We start from the raw sequence: 24,820 nt of genomic DNA, 5'->3' as shown, positions 1-24,820 counted from the left end.
GGAAGCAATTAAAGTGGTAGAAAACTTGTTGACTGCTTATTTGAAAAGTCCATTAAGTACTTTCCTCTATAGTTACGGTGTTGGCCATTTGGCCCATTAACAGCGATTACACAGACAATAAAATGAACAACGCAGTTCTTCTCGCAATTCTACGCAAGTAAAGAATTTGTTAGTCAGAGGTTTCTTTTCTAAACCGCATTAGAGGTTTCATATGCTTATTTACAAAATAACTAAACTATGACATCGTCTATTTGTCTATGATAGCTAATTACACCGCCCGTTTGCATTAAGGGGTTTCTTACTTAGTACGTAGTGGTCAATCTAAAGATTGATCGTAATCTCCGAACTAGTTTGCATTGAAAGTTCGAAAGGCCCATCAAGATTTCAACGGTTTCAACTTTTGCTTCACCATGCATTCAACAAAGTTGAACGGATGTTAGGCAGATGTTTATAGCAAAAACAAAAGTTGTGCGGAGGCCGTTCAAATGGGTTTAACACCGCACCAACAATTGAGCTAACATGTTGATTGCGAGGAACTAAGAACAAGAAACCAGATTCTCCCGTGCAATTACGGCCACCTATGAGCATGCGTGTGTTCTACAAAATGTTGAACGAACAGTTGAAACGGCTTCAACTCCATCTAACATTTTCTAGAACAAAGTAAATATTGAATCGATGTTGAATGAAGGTTTAAATCAGTTTAAATTTCATACAACTCGCTTTCAACATTATTACCATTTCAACAATGTTGAACGAGTTGTTCAAACACTCCTAACATTTGGTTCAACAAAATGTTGAAGCTAAAGTGGAAACCGTTTGAATGGGCTTAAGACTCGTTAAACTTTCAATGCATATTACTAAGGAGATCAAGCATCACTCTTATTTTCTAGATTTTAGCCTTCTGGGCCCGGTTGTTCCAAAGATGATTAACTTAATCCATGTTTATCGCAAACTTTTGTTTCACGTTTTCAACATTTTGGTGAAAGTTTCTTTTGCTTCTTTTTGTTTTTCAAGATTGACTTCCTCTAACGTAAAGCTTTGCCAAATATCAGCATTGAACAGCATTTGGGATTAGAGTAAAAAACTCCTTCGTTAAATTTTAATCTGGGATTAGCATTAATCAGCTTTTGAACAACCGGACCCTGGAAATTTCCGTAAACCTGAAGTTTGCCCGATACAAAATTCTAGTCATTTCACCTCCAATGTAGACTAATTACGAGGTAGGTCAGGTAACTGTCATCTCGTTATAAAATTCTAGATATTTGCCTCAGAAATCGCCCATTAAAAAAAATATATCTCTTGCCTTGGCCTTTCTGTGGCACCGCCTTAGAAAATCCACGTTTCTGTGTTAATTCCTATTTTTTTGATTCTGGAACCTTTTCCCCGGATTTCTTGAACAGAAAAGTTCGAGTCTGAAAACTTTCTATGTATACTAATTAGGAGATCAGGTAATCTCTACTTTCTTAGTTTTTTAGCTTCTAAAATTTGCCCACGACGCAGGCTACTGCAAAAAAAATTACGACTTTCAATAAATTTCGGGTGCATTGATAGAAAAAATGGCACTAAAAACTCGCGATGATTCATTTAAATTGGTAAGAATATGTACTTCCACAAGACTGCCGCTGGCCAAACGTAGTGTTTTCGGAACGGTTTCCCAAAGAAATGCACGGATCATGAATCCACTCGGTCTTCAAATCAATAATCCATTTTCGGATTTTAGCAAAGATTCGCAAAAGCCGTTTTCGGATACAAAAATCCGAATTTAGATTTTCCAACAGAAGCGTACCCTAAGTCTACCAACATAGTAAAGAAAAAATTCGTATCTTTTGCCTGCCTTCACCATTAATGAGGTTTGAATGCCTCAACGCTTTCAATAACTCATATAATAATTATTAATCACTTATTGAAGTAAAGAAAACGGCAAACTGCCACATCAGAGTCCAAGAAGTGGCTTTCTCAACTTTCGGATCCTGTTTCTGAAAAAAGAAAAGTTAAAAAATAGTGGGTTAAATGGTGATTAGGAATTTCGTTGATTCATAAATTAATAAATAAATTATTTTTATGGATAACACTGCTTGTAAATAATTACATGTGATACGATAAAAACGATGAAATGGACAAGTGATCATCTCACTTATCTGGAGAATTTACGTCCTTCTGAAGAATAATTAAATGAACCCAACAAAATGACCTGCTCCAAAATGTGTGGCTTCATAGCTCAGTTGGTAGAGCATAGCACTGCCATTGAATCCTGTTGGAGCACCTTGAATTTTTCAGGTGTCTTAAACAGAATTCCTTAAATTATCCAGATAAGTCCGAGGATCACTTCTCCATTTCGTCTATAACCTCCCCTTCAAAATATACATTTCTTTCCGTCATTCATAATTGCGTGCCCTTATATACAATAGCAACAATTCCTATTCAACTTAGTGTCCCTATGACACGTAGACTGTAAGCCTTCAATATCTAACTTCGCTTTACACAGGTAACCGGAAATTAGATATTTCGTTTCAGTACATTGCACGGTTAAAACAGTTATCTCCAGAAAGGAAAGTTTCCGACGCAATGAATGCAGACAAAAATTATTTTAGTGGCTGGCCTAAAAGCAGTTTCTGAAAGAACTACATTGGCGACCGATTTTGAAACTCTTTCTCTGCGAAGAACTTACTTGTTACTCTCCAAAACGTGGCAATTACAAACCTGTACTACGTATTTCTTTCCCGGAATAAAAATTAGATTCCAACAGCACTCACCATTCTTTTCAAATTCTTGTTGTCCAAATTCAAACGTAACATCATCGCCAATTAGCACAAATGGGGCCCAGTATTTTATGGCAGAATATTCCTTTGTCTCCCGAAGAGATTTCATACCATAATGAAGAGCTAAACTTGCACTTTTTCTATTTGCCAAGTGTCGATAGAAAGTTTTCATGAACAGCAAGGTTGCCTCATCATCGATTGCCCAGAGTGACACCAGGACAGACCGGGCACCAGCACACAGGAAAGCTCTGGCTATTCCCACAACACCCTCAGAATTGACCTCTCCCCGGCCACTGTGACAAGAGCTAAGAACAACTAGTCTTGCCCGAAGACCAACTGCATGAACATCGCTCATTGTTAACATAAAATCTTCCGTTTCTGGAATTTGGGATGTGCGTTCAGGATTTGGGGCCAAAGCAATTTCTCCAAATTTCGAATCTCCATGTGCTGCAATATGGACTAAAGCAACTGACTTCATTCTTTTCAGCACCTCAGCTTTTGTTGCATTTCTTCCAATGAGAGGAACGGTCTGCAGAAGTCCCCCAATCATCTCCACCTCTTGTATTGCGCACAGCAACTGTTCAAAAATGGGTTCACCATTTTCGTCAGTGACTTCCTTTAACCACGGATCGCCCACAAGCAGAACTTCACTCTTACTGTAGAAGTCGTCAGGTGCACTTGTGATGAGTTTTAAAGCCGTCAACGATGGAACAGTACGGATCCTGACAGAGTCACTCAATGCAGAAAAAGGAGCCAAGCAAAATGGTCCATCAGCAACAAAGATTAAGTCATCACACTGGAGCAAGTCTGCAATTGGACTGATTAAAACATCATACAAAGGCTGCAAAGAGTTATTATTAGAGAGGCTCAAAGACTGAAAGGTCTCTGCAACAGCTTCCCAACTGCAAGAGAAGTCTTTGCGTAATTTGTTAAGCGTGCGATTCTCACATCGGACAACAGTTCCCGCGCCAATTTGTTTCAAAGTAGTTTCCATCAGTGAATCGGCACTTTCATTTTCGATTTCCTTTTGCCTAAAGTTCATTCTGCTTCCTGTTCTCAGAAGCCAAAAACTGATAGTGTTCCCTTCAAGTGCTGTGAAAACTGTTTGTGAAGGTAAATATTTCATTACAGAGGAGACAGTTTCCTTCGTCGCAACTGCCGAGGAAACGTCTTCATCAACACCAAATTTCACCTTCAAAATGTCTGTCAAAGCCTGTGCTCGTCCTTGTTCAGCAGCAAACAAAGCCTCATCAACCTCTCCATTCTTCAAAAGTGCTGTCCACAGAGCTGTGTACGCAAACTGATTTGTCTCGCGAAAGCTTATTTTCCATGTATCTTGTGACTGAAGAAGACGCCTTGTTTCATCAAAATGTTTTATGCTCAGACGATAAAAATTAATGGCTTTGAACAACGAACCTGAAAATTCATGAACACGGCCACACCAATAGTAAGCCATTCCCTGCCCTACCTGGTCCTCCGTTTCCTTTAAAATACTAAGATGTTTTTCGTTAAAGAAAAGAGCATTTTTAAATTCACCCCTCCTGTAATAAACAGCACAGAGATTGCCATAGGCCCTACCCTCCCGGCCCTATCCCCTAATTCTTTTGCAATCCTGAGATGTTGCTCGTGGTACTCTAAGGCTTCTTTAAAATTGCCCAGACTGAAATATACGTTGCCGAGATTACCATAGGCTGTACCCTCCCCGGCCCTATCCCCTACTTCTTTCGCAATACTAAGATCTTGTTCCTGGTACTCTAGGGCTTGCTTAAAATTGCCCAGACGGAAATAATCGTTGCCGAGATTGCGATAGGCTTTGCCCTCCCCGGCCCTATCTCCAACTTCTTTCGTGATATTAAGATCTTTCTCGTGGTACTCTATGGCTTCCCTAAAATTGCCCAGACTGTGATAAGCGTTGCCGAGATTGCGATAGGTTTTACTCTCGTCGGCCCTATTCTCTACTTCTTTCGCAATACCAAGACTTTGTTCTTGGTACTCTATGGCTTGCTTAAAATTGCCCAGATTGTGATAGGCGTTGCCGAGATTGCAATAGGCCATTCCCTCCCCGACTCTATGCCCTACTTCTTTTTCAATACTAAGATGTTGTTTGTGGCACTCTATGGCTTGCTTGAAATTACCGAGACAGCCATACGCATTCCCGAGATTGCCATAGGCTCTTCCCTGCCCGGCTCTATCCCCTATTTCTTTCGCACAACTAAGATGTCGTTTGTGGTAGTCCATGGCTTGTTTTAAATTTCCAAGACTGAGATTTGCGATGCCGAGGTTACTATAGGCCATTCCCTCCCACAACCTATCCCCTACTTCTTTTGAAATGTTAAGATCTTGTTTTTTGTACTCTATGGCTTTATTAAAATTGCCCTGACTGTGATAAGCATAACCGAGATTGCAATAGGCCCTACCCTCCCCGGCCCTATTCCCTGCTTCTTTCGAAACTCTAAGATCTTCTTTATGGTACTCTACAGCTTCTTTAAAATTGCTCAAACAGTAAGAGGCATTGCCAAGATTGCAATAGGCTATTCCCTCCCCTTCTCTGAAACCAATTTCTTTCAAAAGGATTAATGCCTTTGTGTACTGCCTCTTGGCCTGTTTAAAATCAGCCGAATGAAAATAACGATCTCCTTGTTCTGAATATGCAAGAGCCTCCGCCATTCTGCTTCCCTTTTCTCCGCGAAGCCCTTTTATCATCTCCTCTAAAAAGTTGATCTTTTTGCCTGCCATTCTTGAGTATCCGAACCAGGAAGGTTGTCTTTGAGAGAGAGGGTGCACCTTAAAAAATACGAAAGAAAGCATGCGAAGTTCAATTTACTGACCACAAATGCTGCGGGTACGTAACCAAAGAAACACCAAACAGAGCGCATGTCATTACGAGCCTAACGAAGACAATTTTCTATCGTTGACCTCAAACTGTTTTTTTTTGGTTAATTTTTTTTGTTCAGGTCTTTCACTGATTTAAACCGAACTTTAAAAGACTTAATTGACTGCATAATGTAGACGCATTTAAGGGGTCTAACTTTCTGCCATATCAGATCTAACTTAGCCAAAGTATTACACTTGGCTTTTTGTCATCATATTTTCCTGATTAATTCAAAATTTCTTGCATGATACCACTGTTTAAAGCTGGTGGTCAATCACTGTTTATGACATACAGGACTGCTCTCAATTTCCCCTCGATTCTTGAAAATAACTGAGAAAGTTATCTATAACAGTCTTCTAAGTAACTTAAATAAATTACAAAGAGGATGTAACATGGCCGTGCAGTGAACTAATTTTATCTTCGACTGCTTATTTTATCTCTCACGAGGGAGCGCGGCGAATGAGCACGAGAAACTATTAGCACGATAATAATAATAATAATAATAATCATCATCATCATCATCATCTCAAAGTTTTCTGATCGTTGCAAACAAAGTTTAATACAGTCCTAAATGAATGATATTGGATTACAGTGGAACTCGAAGAAGTGCAATACTATTCATGTCAAGAGAGGTGTTCTAGTGTATGATGCAGCAGGTCTTAAATTCGATCAGACGTCAGTGGTTCAAAGTATCAAAGAAGGTTCAAACTATAAGTTCCTCAGAGTATGTGAAATAGTGAAACAGGACAAGACGTTAGCCCTCGTGAGTGCAGCAAAGGTTTACCTCCAACGCCTGTCTGTAATCTGGTCTAATCCTCTTTCCGATGTTACCCGAGTAAAAGCAACCAATCAATTCGCACTGGCCTATCACTGAACTGAGAGCAGTTGATAGAAACGCAAGAAACATTATTCACGAGAACGGAGGAAAACATCCGCTGAGCTCGAGAGCTCTTATGTAGCTACCCAGACACCTTAGTAGGGCGTGGCCTGAGATCCGTTGAACAAGAATACAAGCTTACAAAGATCAAAGCTTCTGTAAAGCTCTATCAGAATGCAGACCCTACGATGAGAACTGTCCAGATGTTTGACAACAGAGCAGTGGAGAAAGGTCATTCTTCACTACTAACTGAACAGAAGCACACAAATATGCAGAGGAATTGGAGATAAGTTTATCTCTTAGGTATCCAAATCCTTTATTTACTTTAGCTAGAAGACCAGAGGTAGAAGTTGGTTGAAACTCAACCAAGATAAAACTGAACTTGTTGTTATTAGCTCCAAATTTCGAAATAGACCAACTCTTGAATATGTTCAGGTCGGTGATGAGTTCATTGCTCCTAGTTTGTCTGTACGTAACTTAGGTGTTATTATGGACAATTGCTTTTGCATGGAACAACATGTAAAAAAGATATGTAGTGAGGCAAATTATCATCTCAGGAATATATCAAAGATCCGGAAATATCTCACCCAGGACTCTGCTCAAATTCTCATCCATGCTTTTATTAGCTCTAAGCTTGACTATTGTAACTCACTTTTACATGGTATTCCAAAATACTTAGTTTGTAGATTACAGCGTGTTCAGAATTCGGCGACTCGCATTGTCACGTTAACAAGGAAGTACGATTCGATTACCCCAATCATGGTCAAGTTACACTGGCTCCCCGTTTATTTCGTATTATTTTTAAGCTCCTGTTATTAGTCTATAAAGCACTCAATGGCAAAGCGCCCTCTTACATTTTTAGTCTCCTGAGCCATTGTAAGTGCTCTCGGTCTTTACGCTCCAGTGGGCAAGAACTGCTCACTGTGCCCATGTTTAAACTAAAGACTTATGGAGATCGGACGTTCAGCATTGCTGCACCAAGGCAATGGAATAATTTGCCTCTTAGCATTCGTAAATCTCCATCAATCGCTATTTTTAAAAGACATATTTTTTCTTATCTTTTTAAAAGAGTTTATGGTTTTTAACTTTTTTTTTTTTTTTGTATAATGTATATATTTGCTCTGTAACTTTTTTTCTCGTTATTTTATTATATTTTTTAGCTTTTAAGTTCTATGTTAATCTGATCATTGTAAAGCGCTATGAAAGAGTAGCTGAATAGCGCTATATAAATTATTGTTATTATTATTGGTATTTGAGGGAACGAAGATCAAAGAACACTTAAAGCGTGCAATGGTAGATAAGCTACAGGATACGATAAAGGCAGAAAATTGGCAAGGGCGGTTACTCATATCGCGTTGGAAAGATGAATAACTTAGTCAAGATGCGTGCTTTGCATGGATGAAGGGTTGGTCATCGGCACCCACCCCTACAGTTGCAGGTATGATCGAACTCTACGAACAACTCTTGCCAACCAAAATGTATACAACACAGAAGACCAAAACAACACAGGGAGACGTAAGCTGTACGTTGTGCGGTAAAGAAGCAGAGACACTTCCACATATTTTGTCAGGATGTTCTACACTTGCTCAATCAAAGTATTTGGACCGACACAATGCTGCTCTGAAGATATTATTCTTCGAGAAGTGCAAAGATCTCAAGTTGGTGGAAAGTGTTCCTCCTTGGTACTCACCTTTGAAACCAAAACCTATCTATGAGTCGGATGAAGGAAAAGCTTTTTGGGATGTGGCGGTATATGCAGAACACACATTTGTTAGAGCTAATAGAGTTGACGTACGCTTCGTGGACCACAAGGCAAAGCAAGTCGGGGCAGTAGAAATGAGCTGCCCCTGGATTGATAACCGTGCAAAGAAAGGTGAAGAGAAGGCAATAAAGTATGGACCATTACTTTTAGAATTAAAACTACAGCACCCTGGTTACGAGGTACAGCAATGTAACATTATCATTGACGCATTGGGAGGATGGTCGAAGGAAGTAGAAGAAACTATGAAGAAGCTTGTTGGTGCCCGATCAAAGTGTGTTTTAGAGAAGATGCAGAAAGCAAACAGTTCATACTCGCTGCATATAGCTCGTTATTTCAAAACAACTGTTTTATAATTTGGAACATTTTATGTTTTGATGATGAACAAATAACTTTTTATTATTACTTTTAATTTATTGTATATATAGTATACTTTTTTCAACATTCTGAAGACAGTTATCTTATAGGATCATTTGTTTAGATATATTGTTTTTGTAACTAGTTTAAACTCCTTTTAGGTTGTACAGGTTACGCTGTGCGCCCTATACATGCCATAGATTTTTTGCATCTATACGTTATGATACTGCATATAATAATAATAATCATCATCATCATCATCATCATCATTATCACGATATTTAAGTCTCAAGATTACTTAGCAGAGCACGAGTGCTCTCTGGGAAGACTACAGCTCTAATGAAATCAGACCAAATCAAACCAAATCAAATCAAAATGTATTTTCCTTCGGAAGTTGAGCATGATCATTTCACGCTTTACGCTAACACGTTGGTGTTAGCACGTGGGGTCTCTGGAGACCCCGGTAATGTATATAAGCGTATGACAGCGTCAAGATAGTCATCACGTGCGAAGCTACTCGTCGGTTGTTGCTGAGGAATTATTTAGCTATTTATTTCTTTATTTATTTACTTATTTCCTCATTCAGTCAGAAACAAAGGTTCAGTTATACTATAATTTGGTTTTCCGTTTTTCTGTGCCCATTTTTTTATTTTTCAATTCCAGGTCGTCGATTCCCTTCTCAAACGGACATGTGTTTCCGATGTGGTAGAAAAGGGCATTGGAGCGCGGCTGTACAAGACTCGGGGGTGGATACAAGATTGGGACTCTCAGAACCTCAGCCAAAAGCACCTTTTTCAGCGCGTCCGGAAGCCAGCCAAGCAAGTCAGAACAATGATGTAGATATTTTCGATTTTGATGAGACACCTGTTAAGATATCCTGAGTTCCCGGATTTGGCTTGAAGCGGTCTAAATGACCGATTCTTCGTTGAGTGACATGATTCCAGGCCTCATTCATTTGCAATTGGACGCTAAGACTCCGTCCACGGTGCTGAAGTACAAATCTGGCTGGATGAGGTGGCGCAAGTCGGTTTTGTCGAAGACTGGTGTTTTCGTTAATCCAGGAAAACCTTTGCATATTGCATTGTTTCTTTTTGAATTAGCTAAGCGTTCGTCTGATAATAACACCGGCGTATCTTCTATAGAATCTGCCGTTTATGCTATTAAGTGGGGCCACGTATTGGCTGGTATCTAGGCTTGTCCTGTTAGCCATCCCTCTGAGTACATTACTTGCCAAAAATTTCGGACGTTAAAATTTTCGGACAAGAATAGTGTCCGAAAATAAAACCGTCCGAAATTTTTAAGCGTCCGAATTTTTAAGCCTCCGAAATTTTTACAGTATAGTATAAAATTTTAAAAGTACACTTTCTGGGCGACGGCATCACATATTGAAAGCCGATATACATGATATGGCTAGAATTCGGATTGGGCGCCTTTGCTCAGTCACTGAAAAGGAAAATATTTGTTTCTTTTATGAAAGACAAAAACATAGATAAATTCCATTTTGCAGTTTATAGTTTAATCTTCGACCCAAGCCCACTAAAGTACTGGAACCAGAAGATCCTTTTGAAGATCTTGTCTCAGATCATTAAGCCACATTAAGCTTCAAAGCCCTTATAGTTCCCTTTATGGACCGAACTCTATAGTTGAGACACTGCTTGAGGCATAAGCTTGATTGAGTTTGTGTTATTTGCTCGTTGGTGTAGGTACAGTAAACCTATATTTTCACAGATTTTTTTCAGTCTAATTCATGTTTTTTAGTTGTAAATTTACTTAAGGCATGTTTCAGCGCAGTGTCCGAAATTTTTGTCCGAAAATTGTCCGAAATGAAGGAAAAGGTGTCCGAAAATTAAACGTCCGAAATAAAACGTCCGAAATTTTAATGTCCTCGTTTGAGGCCAGATATTATTTTGTTTAGCCGGGTGGCTGAGTTTTTTGTTTCAAGTTTTTATTTTCGCTTGTAAGCGAATTTTTTCTCTGCGCTCATCTTTAGATGGGCTCTCTCACGCATGCTTTGTTTTTCTCAACAGCTTTTCTGTTGTAGTTTTTTCGTTATTCTTGACAGGATCTGTTGAAGGCCTCTACATGGAGTGATGTTTGCGGTACCCGTAGAGAACGTATGACATGGCAATTTCTGTCATCACGAGCTTCCTCATCTGTTATATCGCCTTTCGCCATATTGCTTTACAGAGTAAGCATCAGCTACAAGTTTCGCACGAACTCTAGCTGTTCCTTCCTTTTTGCGGGCAGTACTTTTGTGCTTTAGCACTGTACGCTAGTTTGCTGATTAGTTTTACATTTGTAGTTAGTTTTTATTTCATTCTGGTATGCTTTATGAAGTATAGAAACAGGCTTACGTATTTCTTGTCATATATATTGTACGACTGTTTCTACATATATCTTTGTCTAGTTGTGTTGTCATATAGTATTTAGTTTTCTCCTGCAGGCAAATGTTCGCACTCTACCTGCCTTTATTTATAATCATGTATTTCTTGTCTTTTATCCTTTTCTTCAACACTTGATTGTAACCTACACCTGAGGTGGCATTAAACTACCGCCGAGCAAGTGTTCGCACTCTGCCTGCCGTTACATGGTTGTAGTGTGTTGTTATGCGTCAGCGTGCTGGAGAAGGAAAATTATTTTCCTTCGTATGAACGTAGTGAAGAAGAAGGAAACCTTAGTTTTTGAGGAGAGAAGAAAACCGTGCGGAATACAGCTGTACCTCTTAAGAGACTGATACAGAAATGATACTGATACGCAGTAAAAATAACCAACAACTACAACATTTTGGCCTATCTCTTTCAGTTTAGTATCATTGGTTATTCAGTTTCAAATTACAACGAACTTTTTCTTTTTCATTTTTAATAACATTCTCGGGACAATAAGTATCTATTAAAGTATCTTAGCTAATCCATTCAATTTGTTTTTGTAAGTATGCAAATAAGGTATCAATTAGTCCATTGTATTTTTCTTATAAATAGGTTTAAATTCAAGTTGTAAAACTCATCACAACTGGAGATGGCATAAGTAGGTCGAAACATGTCTTCTAAAAAAAATTAAATTGTTATTTTATTTCTTGAAAAATAGTTTAAATATTAAAGTATAGAAATAGCCAAGTTAGTGGATACACGGACACGCAATGTCATGTCCTTAACTGAAACTGTGTTTTACACACCTCAAAGAGTATTGCACCGAACTCAGAGGATGTACCGAGTCACATTTACTCATCAGTTGTGTCAAGCATTACAAGAGGATCAGAAGGGATACTCTAAGCAGTTGGGTTAAGATTTCACTGGATGCTGCTAGAACAGACACAATGCAGTTCAATCCACATAGCACCAGAGCTATGGAGTTTGATTTCATGTGGCTGTTGTTTTGAAATCTTATGTAAGCCCCAAGCCAGTGGTAACGACGTACAATTTAAAAATCAAGAGACTTAACTGTAACGTGACGTTTGACTGGAATTCTGCGAAGTTACAACAGTGCCTTGAGGGATTACATGCAGGGTCCGAAATCAACTTCCTGGTGCAGGCGCTAGCTTCCAACTAAAAAAAAAATTCAGTCGCCAGATGCATAAGTTTCGTCGCCAAAAATTGTCCATAATTTTTTGCTTCTGATCATAGTCAGAAAACATGAATTTCTAATACATTTCTAAGCAGGGCTCCAAGCTTTCGTATTTCCTACTTGCGAATGATCGAAAAAGGGTCAAAGACTACACTTAGACCTTTCAAAGCGTTTCCATTGAAACAAAATCAAAAGGTGTCAAAGTTTGAAGATTGGACATAACACCTGTTTTGTTAGGCATGTACTTCCGCAGTACAAAGGCAGGATAGAATGAATTACTAGCGTCACTCACAACTCATTGACTGTGACATACCCGGTGAAAGGAATACCGACATACATGTAATTAAGTTATGTAGTGGCTACAACAACTTGCAAAAATGATAATGTTGAGACACTTTCATTTAAAAACACCTTTTCTAGCTTCCAATACCCGCCGTATCTAAAATTTAAACCTTTCCCACTTCCCCTCCCCTCTCCCCCTTTCAATGTCGACAATTTAAGTTTCCAATACTTTTTTTGTCTTGCTAGTAACACTGATGGTGGGGGAACTGCAGAGTGAGAGATACTATTAGGTAAATTAATAAGGCCCCAAGAAGGCGACAGACGTGTCTCCACTATTTTTGCAACTTGTTGTCTGATTGATTCCAATAATTTTGCAAGTGCCGCTTTGAATCCTTTCGGGAAAATTTTCAACTTAGAAAAGCAGGAATTACAGAAACAATTGTTAGATATCGTATACTGTAAGCTCTGAAACATTTCAGAAGTTTGCACACGAATTGCAAAGCACATTGTACCAAACACGTAAGGATATTAATTATTGACATATGTTGCCATTGATTTTCAAGTGTTTGGACGTATCATCGCCAACAGAAGACTCCGTACCAAATACTAAAGCAAGAAAAGTATTTTGCACTGCAGATCTGATGCTCTGAAAGTTACACATGGCTTGTATTACATGTATGTAACACAATAACATTAATGTGTAGCTGGTACAAATTTGGTCACTTCTGTACCTCATTGTAAAACAAATCTCGCAAAGGATTTAGCATAATCGGGTGGTTCCTTTTGAGAATTCGGCTCAGTCGGTCATTCCAAAGAACATGGAATTAGCTTGTACCTGACAAGTCAATTAGAAGACTTGCTACTAAGCGTTAGCAAACCCTTCTCTGAAAGGAGACTAACGCGAAAGCAATTAAGTAATGTTAAAAATGGACCTGTATGAAAATGTATCTTTGTACAACAATGTTTCCTAAGGATTTGTTTTTCCGAAAGTGGATGTTCCCTTTTCATGGCATGCGATTGCAGTTAAAGGAGAGGTAATGTCTGTTTCTCATACGCAAACGACAGCTAATTTTGTACATGTTGCGCATGTTTTAGATTTCATGTGTCGACCGAAATATAATTGTTTAAGGCAAGTTATTCCGAAATATGTTCCAGGATGTTTCTACCGTACTGTAAAAAGCGAAAGGATGGAAATCACACCTTTTGATGTACATGTAGCAAATTATGTGTACATGTATTTTCGACTTGACTCACAGAAAGCACTGACATGGCTTCAATTTACGTCATACTGAAACCCCGCCAAAATCCATGCCATTTCCATTCACAGCAAATAAGAGAATTAAACACCATATTAAATGCACAAGATATATGCTTCCCATACCAATAAACAAGTCAGCTTGCAAGGGATTCTAGGACCTCATTTTCTCATTACTGTCATACATGTAAGCCGATTGTTCAAGCAACAGATGTTCTTAATGTTGCTGCATGTTATGAAATAACTCATTTTTGTTTGTAAGGGATAACATGGTAATATAACCCGTGTATGTTGTGGAGTTTGACTTCATACGGCTGTTGCTTTGAAATCTCATGTAAGCCCCTGAAGCCACTGGTAACAAGGTAGAATTTAAAAATAAAACGAGACTTACCCGAAAGGTGAAGTTTGATCGGAATTCTGCCGAGTTACAACAGTACGCTGAGGGATTACAAGCCCTTCCTCCCAACCCCTCTGGTCTTGATTAACCTTTGTGGCTCCTATACAGACACAACCCACATTAACACATGCACTTGCTATCTCCTGTAATCCACCAAGGCAAGTGTTGTAACTCAGCAGAATTCCACTAAAACTTTACCTTACATAAATTCTCACATATTTCTTAAATCACCTTGCAATGTCCCTTGTAGGAATAATGAATCCGGCTGCAAATAAATAAGGGTAAGCAATACAGGAAGACCGTTTGCGTGCATGCATCACTCACAACTGACTAACCATGATCGCTTTACAAAATAAACATACCCAGTCAAGGTTTGAGCCAGGCCATGCCATTGCTCCAATCGCACGCTGACATTGAAATTGTACCTTTAAAAAACGGCCAAGGGGACAATTTGTCCACTTCAAAAACTGGGGGGGGGGGGGGGAAACTCAGAAGGAAGCACACAAGAAGAAGTACAGTTCAGTACAAAAATTACAAGCTGAAACACAGACCATGCATGGGAGGAATTTTATAGCACGTTTACTTTTCAGTCATGCTCTAATAAACATGTTGGTCTCATGCTCAACCAAGCCTAACGCATCTGCGAATTAAAGTTTCACAGTGAAAACGTATTCGTATGATAGATAGCTTTTTTTCTTTAAATGGAAGCCAGACTGAATCAGAGAAAAAAATACAGAAGAAGGACAGTGTATTAATGAGGCAGAAACAGATGAGGGTCAAAAGAAACCAAGGAATTCGTGATCTTTCTAGAAAACTTGAATTTCGAGATTACACTTGGTTGCGCTATGAAAAGGAGGTGATGTTCCACTATCTGTGTCCGAAAACTAGAGTACGTGTATAAAGCTTAGTCATTGATTCTTGGTTTAAATATTAACAAGAAAAAAGTCTTGACACCATTGCTTAACTTTTTTTGTTTGTATTAATTATTTTAATTACAAGTAACAGGTATAAATAAAAAGTGTTTTTGTTGGCTTGCCTGTTTCCATGTTTGAACGTAAGAAAACTGAAAAAAAATTGACTGTCCCCCTAAAAATGAAAATGTCCTCCACAATTTTAGCCAAGGGGACAAACTGTCCCCTAGTAATGAAATCCTAGCTCAAACCCTGCCCGGTTAAAGGAATACTGACATCATGTCATCTGACAGGATGCGGCGATGCGGATCCGCATAATTCCCTAAAATCCGCATCCTCCGCATAATACTGAATAAAACTGAAGAAATGCCTGCTATTAGTGATAAAGCAGCTGCTTACCAGCCTCACAAACACAAAAGCCAAAGACCTTGACTACTTTGAAACGCTTATTTTCCTGAAAGAAAACACCCCATTTCGTTCGCAAGATGAAAGTTCGTAAACAGTTTCCACACATTTTTCGGCAATGAGCTTGGACTCTAGTTAAGCCATTTTCGTAACCATAGGCTCGAAATATTTAAAAAAGATGCAACAAGGTATGAAAATTTAGCCGCAAGTTATAGTAGCAAATTAAATTGTATCATTTGTAACAGTAGGGACAATCGAGAGTCGGGACAATCGTTGTGATGAGTTGCACAAAACAAAATAGGAGCCCGCAATACGTGTGCGTAAAAAACCGCTAAAAATGGTGAATGAGCGAGGGAATGGATCGTGGCTCAACCACATCACAATAATTTATTTTGCTCCATATCTCCAAATTAAAGCACAATTCACAACGGGAAACAAAAGATTTTTTAATCGCTTTATTTATTTTAGCAAACGTTTCGGCAAAATGCCGATTACTAACCATTTTATTTTAACGGTGAAAGCAAATTGGCGACTCGTCCAGATATCGCAAAGGGAAAAAATTCAGCCGTCGTAAATGCGACTGTATTGGTCGCAATTTCGAGGTCTGATACATTGGACGGGCCTAATTATTAGCTCTATAAATTGTTTAAATTTCCGCATAATCAACGCATCTTTACGCATATTATATGGCCGAAAATTTCCGCATAATCTTCAATTTTTTTTCCGCATCCTATTAGAAGCCCTGTGACATACATGTAGTTGCTACCTTTAATCCAACGTTCTGGGAAAATAACAGTAAGCGAGTAAAAAGTAAGCTTAATCGAAACTGGTTGATTACGCTTAAATTACACGTAGTTGTTTTTGTTCATTAAGAAATGATTATCAATGAGCAACTCACCACTGTCGCTCCAAATGGTTGCAGATTGCCACCAGGTCAAGCAATCGCTTCGTCAACGGAAAGAAATGACTCTGCAATTACGATTTGATGTGGTTATTACGTTATCAAGTCTCACAATAAAATTACATGTATTACTGGGTTGCCAGTATGGCAATCCCAGTCGGAAAATGGGTGGGGGTTGTTCGTTTTTTCTTTTTTTTTTTTTTCCTTTTTTTTCCACGTGTCGGGAAAAGTCTCTCCTATCACTCCCTTGCTAAGTGGTGTCTGTGTGTAGTCTTTCGCGCGTATTTTCGTAAGATTTCAGGGGGTACAGTAGTAGAAAGGCATATATTTCTCTGGTTTGACACAGTAGAATATTTCATTAACCTGAAATGGCATCGAAGATTAAACGCAAATGGCATTTTGGAGGATCTTTAAACAAAATGTACCCTTCTGGAGCTCAAGAATGGAACGTCAATTGGATAAACAACACAAATATATCTGGAATCTTAAAAGCGGCGAGTAATGGACTTTGACAACAATCTATCGCCTATCGAGCCAAAATCAAAGTGAGCTGTATTTCTAATATTTTACCAAGTGTGCTGTCATGTAGAACACTGAAACCAAATGGAACGTCCTCTGGTACTGTAACTTATGGGTTTAACAAAGACAGAAAAGGAACTGAACAGCTTGGATCTGCACAGTCTTCCGGTAACAATTGGAAATTTCACTAATTTTTGTTAGACGATCTTAGCTTACAACTGTCAGCAATAAAAAAGCTAGATTGGTGAAATTTAGATCAGGTAAACATACTCAATTCAACTTAACTAATATAACTATATTAACCTTTGCAGCTGATGTCTTTTTCTGAGGTGAAATAGACTTTGAAAAATGATACATATTTGTGTAAAAAAGAAAACTTCAGTCGCACAAGAGCATAAAAGGTGAAATATTTGTAACATTTTTTTGTTTTTTTGTTAAAATGGACAAAATCAGAAAAGGAAGTGATCTCCGGAAAGAAAAATAGGGGTCACCGAGCATTCAAGAGAGTAAAATCGCTGCGAAGTTCTCAAAGCGATGGTATATTCACACTGTCACGTCATTGCGTGACATTTCCGAGAAGACCTGGGTCCACAGCTATCCCATGGTGCCACACACTTTCACGTTCCATTCTTGTGGAAACTGTTTGCGCCTTTAGCATCGTGTTTACCACCGTTGTCAGCGATGCATGACGTGTGCGTGACATACGCGGAAAAATGCGCAGTAGCAATGGGCGCGAACGTCCTTAAAATAACTGAGGAGAATTACACCGCCAAATCATGTGGCTTCAGTTCAGGTTTTCTCGGATAAGGACTCTAAAGCGTATATTCCATCTCCCGACCTTTCCTGTTAATAAACACCGTGGGGCATTAAAGAACCCACAAACTATTCGGATCTCGGTGTAGAAACAAATCTTAAGTTGTACAAACGATGTGTCATCTCTCTAATGTTGATGCAATTAGATACCATAGAGCAAGTAGAAACTGCGACTGGATTATTGCGTTCCGACGAAGGAGCACGCATTGCAATCGTGTCTTTTTACGAATGTCCCAAAGGTGTTTCGCGGGCATCGGTCGTGGTGCCATGCGATTTCAGGGTTTGGACGCCATCTTGGACTAGTTGCCCGACGGGCACATCACCTCGACCTGATGTGATTGTGAATCTGTCATGCCCGGTCATCGGGTTTGTATCGCAATGCCCGCATGCCCAAATGAAAGCGGTAAAAAATTCCCCATATTTCTAAGTGCTTTGCAGTGGTGGGTGTTGGTTGCTCGGTCGTTTTCTTCTCTGTTTTCTTCAAACGTAATTGAAGTTGTATTAATTTAATCGAAGTATATCAGTAGCAAATATAGCTAAAGCTACTTATCAGAACATCAGAAAGCTGTGAAATGGTGTGTTTTTTAGGAAACAGCCACTGCCAATTCGCCCCGCGCGGCACTTCGTGCCGGCAACGATGCCGAGTTGTGATTTGTCAACTCAGCTGCTTTTCACAGGAGTTTCAAGTTCTCTCTACGTACTGTCTGCAAGCACCCACACGTCCACTTTCTCTAAATATTTCTGGGCAATCAGTACAAAATTAAAAATTATTTTACTACACATCGAACGCACTTTACTAATCCATGGTTACTACTAGTATACGTATCTAGTACTAACTAACTGCCCTGCTATTCAACTCGTATTCAGATCTCGTTTCACAAATGATCTGGTCATGAAATGTTTCTGCATCGTTTAATAAGGGTGGTTTACTCATGCGCCGCAATCATATGAAGAAAAACATATGCAAACACAGAAGCGTATTATTAGTACCCTTCAAATTAATCATTACCCACAAGTGTAATGCGCATGCGTACGTTGTCAGTGCTTTAATGCTTTGTCGTCATTGACTGAAAAATAGCCCTTACTTCGTGTGCACATCATAATAGAAAGTTCAAGATCTACAAAGCAACGTCAGTTAAAGCGTTGGCCTTTTTTCCTTTGAATTTCGGAGGGTATAGCTTTCTTGTAGAGAGGGTCCCCAATCATTCTTCAATCCCGCCATCCCGACAAAAATTCTCCCTTCATCCCGAAATCCCGAACGTTTTTATCGGCCAATCCCGATCCCGGTCATGACGTCACAGCATGATGTCCAAACCTAATCGTCAATAGACTCATATCACTCCGTGTCGAAACAAAAGATTTTCCCCGCGCAACCAATCATTTAGTGTGAGGCTAGACGGGAAAAGACAATGCAAAGACAAAGCCTTTTCTTTCCTCGGACTCCAAAATGGCCGCCTACAGTTGATTTAGAATACGCCTTGCTAGTCATTTCCACCAACCTTCATGATCCAATTGACCTTAAAGTCCCTATGACGCTTATTTTTTCCCCGTTTTTTTAACTTTTCGTTTAAATATCTGTCACTCTGTGGAGTGTAGTACTTCAAAAAAATTTCCCTCATAGTGTATCTGAGGGTTGTTGGGTCGATTCCCATATGGGGCTCGGATTTTTCCCGAGTTCCCAGTGGGTTCTATCACCATCTCATTTCTCATGTGTATATATTACTCTCACATTCGCTCACTTGTGTAGTTGGTTGGCCGCATTTCAGATATGCTTTAAGGTGACTGCGCGATGCAGCTACGAGCAATGCTGTCAGTCGTCATTTGACTCTGTAGCTGCGTGATGCAGCTCGAGTTAAAAGAACCACATTTCACCCTTGCTCGTCATAGAGTCTCCAGTAGCTCAGTGGTTAGAGCAACCGACTAGGTCACGGACGGTCGTGGGTTCGATTCCCATCTGGGGCTCGGATTTTACCTAACCAAACCTACTGAAACATTTCAAAACACGCAATTCTGCTCGTGCCACCCACCAGTAGTCGAAAAAGGCTTCATCAAAGACAAAGCTCTGAGACGTCTCAGAAAAACTTTCAAAATTTTAAATGACGCCTACGTGGAAGAGGTTATCCCGAGAATCTTGTTTAAAGGACCATCTAAGAGGTGCAATTTAAAATCAGGAAACTGGCACTCCTTCAAAAACCACAGGAGAGCAATCGAATCTTTCATTTCGTTACACAATGGGCCTTATTCGTGAGTCGGCTATATTGGCCGTAGACAAGGGCCTCGATTTGAAATGTTTGGAAACGAGTTTCGGTGGGCCAAACAAAAGGTTTCAATCCCTCGGGACTCAACATGGCCGCTGTTTGAGTAAGGCCCATAACACCGAAAAACCTTTGATAACAATGACCTCAAACAGGTTTTCTGAGCCTGCGAGATTGAGCACCCCCAGCAAACCATTGTTTAAACGAAAACCGCTGGTCAGCAACCTGATTCTGGTCATTGCTGTCTAAAGTCTTCCCATAACACCAAGCAGAGACGAACTTAAAACAAATCCTCATGAAAGACTGATATTTAATAGACAACCATTGTTCAAAGGAATATACAAAAACCCGCCCCTCATAAGTTACAAAAGGGGGCAGTCAATCAAAGATATACTTGTTAATAGGCTTTTATAGATTATGCTAGGACAATTTTTGGCATAATTTCAAACTAGGATATATTTTGCTGATTTTTGAAAAGTAGCACTGCCAGCATAAACGTGAGACCATTTTTGTTCAATGTTTTAGCCGCATTCGCGATTTGGTAACGGAGAGAGAGCCTCCCCAGAAGGCTGGCAGTCTGGCACGAGATGACGGGACCGGAAGTTGCTAGATGATGTTGGTCACAGTACCTATCATTTGCAAGCTTGCCAATGGCGTCAGCCACGCCGCATGATAACTTGCAGCTAGAGACCATACTAGATCCAGCAAATATAGCCAGACACCGTTGCATAAGACAAAGAAAGCAAAATACAACACAAGAGGAGCTTGTGAAACCAAAACTTTATTTCTACACGATCATGATTCGTTTTTTGGCCTTGTTTCGCTCATTTTAATTTTAGAAACAAGTGGCATAATTGGAAAAACGACTGTAATATAATTTGAGCATGCTTTGGGGAAAAAAAATGGGCACTGCTAGTAGCATTATATGCTACTTTTACTAGCACAATCTCTAAAAGCCTACAGTCGGGAAACTGAAAGGCCAAAACACGCGTAAGGGAGTTGTGTAGGCCTGCCACTCTCGTACATTCCGGTCGTTTCCGTCGTTGCCGATGACGAAAGTTGGGTCTATTTTCAATTTATGGCCGTCACAATTCCCGGATCTCAGGGCTTCAAAGTAATCATTTCCCGGATCCCGCTTCGTAATAACGCTAAATCCCGCGTATCGTCCATAAATGCAATCCCGAGTCCCGTTCCCATATTTCTTTAGAATCCCGAATCTGGAGGTCCAAAAAGTCCAAATCCCGGATCCCGAAAACCCTATTGGGGACCCTCTGTAGAGCTAAGCAAATTACTCAAACTTGATGTTAACATCATTTAAAATTGTAACTTCACGGATTAAAGACTTTTCTTGTCATTACTTCAATTTGTTTGACTTTGTAAGCGAGCAAAAATAGACACAAACTGGACTCCGAGGAAACTTTGGTGTTATACCCTTTAAGAAATGCTGTTGTATTTATGTCTTCCATTGAGATTTGGTCATTTCACGTTTACGATTCGTGGTCACCGATAACAACAAAAAAAGCTCCCAAAGTTCAAAAAGCACGAGCAATGATAGGCCACTTCGGGAAATACCATAATACTCTTTGTTTTCTCTTTGGACCATTGTAAGTCCCAAGAGAAACTGAAAACAACGCTTGAGCAAAATTTGGGGGGACAAACAAAGAGTATTGTGTTGTTTTTCCGAAGTGGCCTATTGTATTGCTCATCAAATGATATCAGGTCAAGTCCCTCACTAATTTAAGTGCAACTAACCCCAAAAACGTATTTCCAATAAAACTAATCTCCATTTCCCCATGATCGATTATTCGAAAAAATTTTTGCCCTCGCGTTTTTCATTTTCTTTGACTTGGCAAAGTTTCAAAATTTGGCGCTTCTTTCTGCCATGGACGAGCAAATAGGAAGAATGGGTACTGGTTTTGTCGTGACGTCATGGAAAGATATTGATACAAGCGAGGAGTTGTAGAAATATACTCGATTCTCAGGTCAAGAGGCAAGCTGCAGGATGCCTGATGCTTGTGTTGTCCTCGCTTGTAACAATACGGCTGATCCTGAAAAGGGAATCGGTGTACACCAGATTCCGTTTTTTGGAGACATTCATCCTGAATGCGTAAAAAGACAAAAGAAGTGGTTCGACTTCGTGCTTCGAAGACGAAACTCATTGGAAACCGACCAAAAGTTCAAAGATCTGCTCGCGTCATTTTAGAAGAGGATTTTTTCTGTATGTTTACTACTCTTCTCGGGCAGAAAAACCTATCTTGTCCGAATTAAAAGACAGGTGAGCTTGGGCCGTGTGTTTGTCCTAGCGTTGAGGCGAACAATCCTGAATTTCTCCAACTCTGTCGTCACGAACCCGAAGAAAGGTAGAAAATACCTATATACCAACTGTTTGAGTTGGGAGAAAGATAAGCTTCGTATGCCACTGAAATTTTTTCGGTATCTCTTTTATACTTTTGCGTTTTGTAGGTTATCAAAGACGTAATGCAGCCGATCGGCTACCAGCAGTTCAACAACATCGACTGAAGATTTCGCCGGCAGGCCGAGGCGTTGGGGGTAAAATGACGTCTCTTCTATTATTCTCTTATTGAAACCTGAGGTTTCTTATAGTGCATGAGCCAGGAGGGTTGTGAGTACCACCTAGGGGGACAAAAGCTAACACTACTTTTAGAAAAGTAAATTACCTGTAGTTAACAAATATATGTGATAGCAATCTGTCACTCTTAGCTATGCCGAGATTTTAAGGGGGTAGGGGTAAGTAGTGAAATTCGTCAAATTTCGCATTTTGTTTCAATCACTTTGAAAACGTGTCAGTTTTTGCTTTTAAGAACCAGAAATTACTTGAAAATATTTGAAAGATGATAAAGAAAGTATTTTAATGATGTTTTATGCAAAAATACGCCAGAGCGTGCGCTAATGGCTATACAATCGATATAATCAATATAATCGATTATAATTAATCGATTATTATCCATTGCCTCAATTAATCGATGAAAATCGATACTCACAATTCAAATCCTCGTAATTGCGATCGATTATGTCTTGAAAGAGTATACTTTCAGTTTTCAGACTTTGCGCATTTACAGCGTGCGTGCCAGGTCGACTCTGGATGCGATATTGATAGATTGTGTTGTAAAAGGTACCATAAGTGTGGGTTTGCTGTAACAGCAGGTGAAACAGTTTTCTTGGAGAAGAAAATTGGTAGCCGTGGCGAGACCTTCGGCGTGGTGAGTTCCAAAGGACAGCTGGGAAAAATTCAATTCATTCCTCGATCACCAGAACATTCGCTTACCGGGTCTTTGTACCCGGCTCTTGTACTCGTGATTTTTGGCGTGTTAAGTTTCGTTTCTTTCAGCACTGATCGCGGTCCGGCATTTCCAGACCGTTTTTCGCTGAAATTGGAATGAAACAAGAGAAATCGTTAAAATCGATGAAAATTGATACTCACACTTTCCTTGGTGATCTATTTTCATCGATTTCCGATATTAATCGATTAATTATCATCGATTATATTGATTGATATCGATTATATCGATTATCGGTTTTCACCGATTGGGCACGCCGGGAATATAAGCACCAGGGCAAAGTTTACACTCCTCGATCATTGGGAACATTTCATTTCAACTTCCGGACTTCTACCAGGAAACCATGCACAAGGGGGAGGAGCTGTTGACGAATTTAACACTATTCAATATGAGGTCAGTTCACTGAGATTGGGTTATTGGAACCAAGCCGAACTTAAACTGAAAACACTTATTATATAGCCATTGTAATAAAATGGCGTTCAAAGGTCAAAATTGAGGAACACGACTACTTTGCAGTCATTTTCCTAAAATATGCTAGTTAATTTCCGGGCTTAAATCATTTACACATGACTCAACCGCCTCAAAATGTCCTGTTTTAATAAGTTATTTATTTCCCTCCAGGTGCTGCTAAAAGCTAAAGCAACACAAAAGAAATCTACAGTGGAAATGCGTGCCTTTCGTGCTGCACGGTATTTTATTTCTTTCAAGTAAAAATATTCTTATGAGACAAAATAGGAGATCTCATGTGGAGATATGGTAATACGTTACAAACTGTTTTATAATTCCTTAGAAGGAAGCTCTGGGAATGTACATATATAGTTAGTTTAATACTTATGCAGCAATTTTGTGCGGGAATTTATGCTCTTATTGGCAGTTAATTTTACAAATAATCGTCTTTCGTGACTCATGATACACAGCCTCCAAGGGGGCGTAGCCTTGTTGGTTGCTCTTTGTTACAGCCAATTTCGACTTTACAAGCTAACTGGGCTGGTTTAACATACCAAAGCTAGGTCATACAGAAACTGAGCTGTATCTCATTTGAACTTAAATTATCAATATTGATGAATTTGCCTTCTGGGATTTCGGCAACAGTGACCTGTGACGATCTCTCAGTCACGTCGTGAATTTCGGCATGGAAGAGTTACAAATTTATATAATTATGAAATGCGGACGTTTTCGTCAGCTTAATTGATGCTTAGTCGTGTAGACTGAACAGACTACCCTTACCTTTAGTGAGACTTCGTTGCTGAGGTTGGATGATCTGCTCTGGCGATGATCTTAAAATGATGGGATTCTCCCACTCGATCAGGCTTTTTTAGGATTTCAGGGATTCTCGGAATCCGTTGACCTTTAACCACGTGTCTCGTTTTACAACAATTAAGCTTCCGTCTACTATTTACTTTTTAGGTAATTGTGTGCGGCCCGCCTCCGTAATTAACCCTTTACCATATTTCAGACCAAAATCTGAGCTTTTCCCCACCTTATTTCAGATCTGACCAAAATCAGCTGTTAGCAACACGGTTGGCTTAATAATTTGAGAAGGGCTTTGTTAACGTTCGTATCGCCAAATGACGAAGAAGTCGCTTCTTCTAAAACGA

The 24,820-nt window shown here is 39.5% G+C and overlaps 2 protein-coding genes across 4 annotated transcripts; both read right to left on the bottom strand.

Annotated features, from left to right (window-relative positions):
* Positions 1-1,089: 1,089 nt before the first annotated feature.
* Positions 1,090-4,215, bottom strand: LOC138024898 (tetratricopeptide repeat protein 28-like). Of its 2 annotated transcripts, none has more exons than XM_068872092.1 (2): positions 2,754-4,215; positions 1,090-1,970 (listed from the first exon to the last, which is right to left on the bottom strand). In XM_068872092.1, the coding sequence occupies exons 1-2, from the start codon at positions 4,213-4,215 to the stop codon at positions 1,957-1,959; spliced, it is 1,476 nt and encodes a 491-aa protein (XP_068728193.1). In that variant the 3' UTR covers positions 1,090-1,956. The 2 variants fall into 2 exon arrangements, with proteins under 2 accessions (XP_068728193.1, XP_068728192.1); XM_068872091.1 differs by having other exon boundaries at positions 1,092-1,976.
* A 29-nt stretch (positions 4,216-4,244) lies between these two features.
* LOC138024899 (G-protein-signaling modulator 2-like) lies at positions 4,245-24,498 on the bottom strand. 2 transcript variants are annotated; one of them, XM_068872093.1, is made up of 4 exons: positions 24,450-24,498; positions 16,334-16,404; positions 14,351-14,384; positions 4,245-5,543 (listed from the first exon to the last, which is right to left on the bottom strand). In XM_068872093.1, the coding sequence occupies exon 4, from the start codon at positions 5,493-5,495 to the stop codon at positions 4,245-4,247; it is 1,251 nt and encodes a 416-aa protein (XP_068728194.1). In that variant the 5' UTR covers positions 5,496-5,543; positions 14,351-14,384; positions 16,334-16,404; positions 24,450-24,498. The 2 variants fall into 2 exon arrangements, with proteins under 2 accessions (XP_068728194.1, XP_068728196.1); XM_068872095.1 differs by lacking the exons at positions 14,351-14,384; positions 16,334-16,404 and having other exon boundaries at positions 24,450-24,485.
* Positions 24,499-24,820: the final 322 nt, after the last annotated feature.

This window comes from Montipora capricornis, chromosome 11 (assembly GCF_036669925.1).
Source record: "Montipora capricornis isolate CH-2021 chromosome 11, ASM3666992v2, whole genome shotgun sequence".
NCBI lineage: Eukaryota > Metazoa > Cnidaria > Anthozoa > Scleractinia > Acroporidae > Montipora > Montipora capricornis.
This window is presented reverse-complemented; position numbering and strand designations above follow the sequence as displayed.

Coding starts and splice junctions, on each gene's coding strand:
- LOC138024898 (XM_068872091.1), bottom strand. CDS start 4,215: ATGGCTTACTATTGGTGTGGCCGTGTTCATGAATTTTCAGGTTCGTTG. Junction 1,977..2,753: donor ACAAGAATTTGAAAAGAATG/GTGAGTGCTGTT, acceptor TTCTTTTTTCAG/AAACAGGATCCGAAAGTTGA.
- LOC138024899 (XM_068872093.1), bottom strand. CDS start 5,495: ATGGCAGGCAAAAAGATCAACTTTTTAGAGGAGATGATAAAAGGGCTT.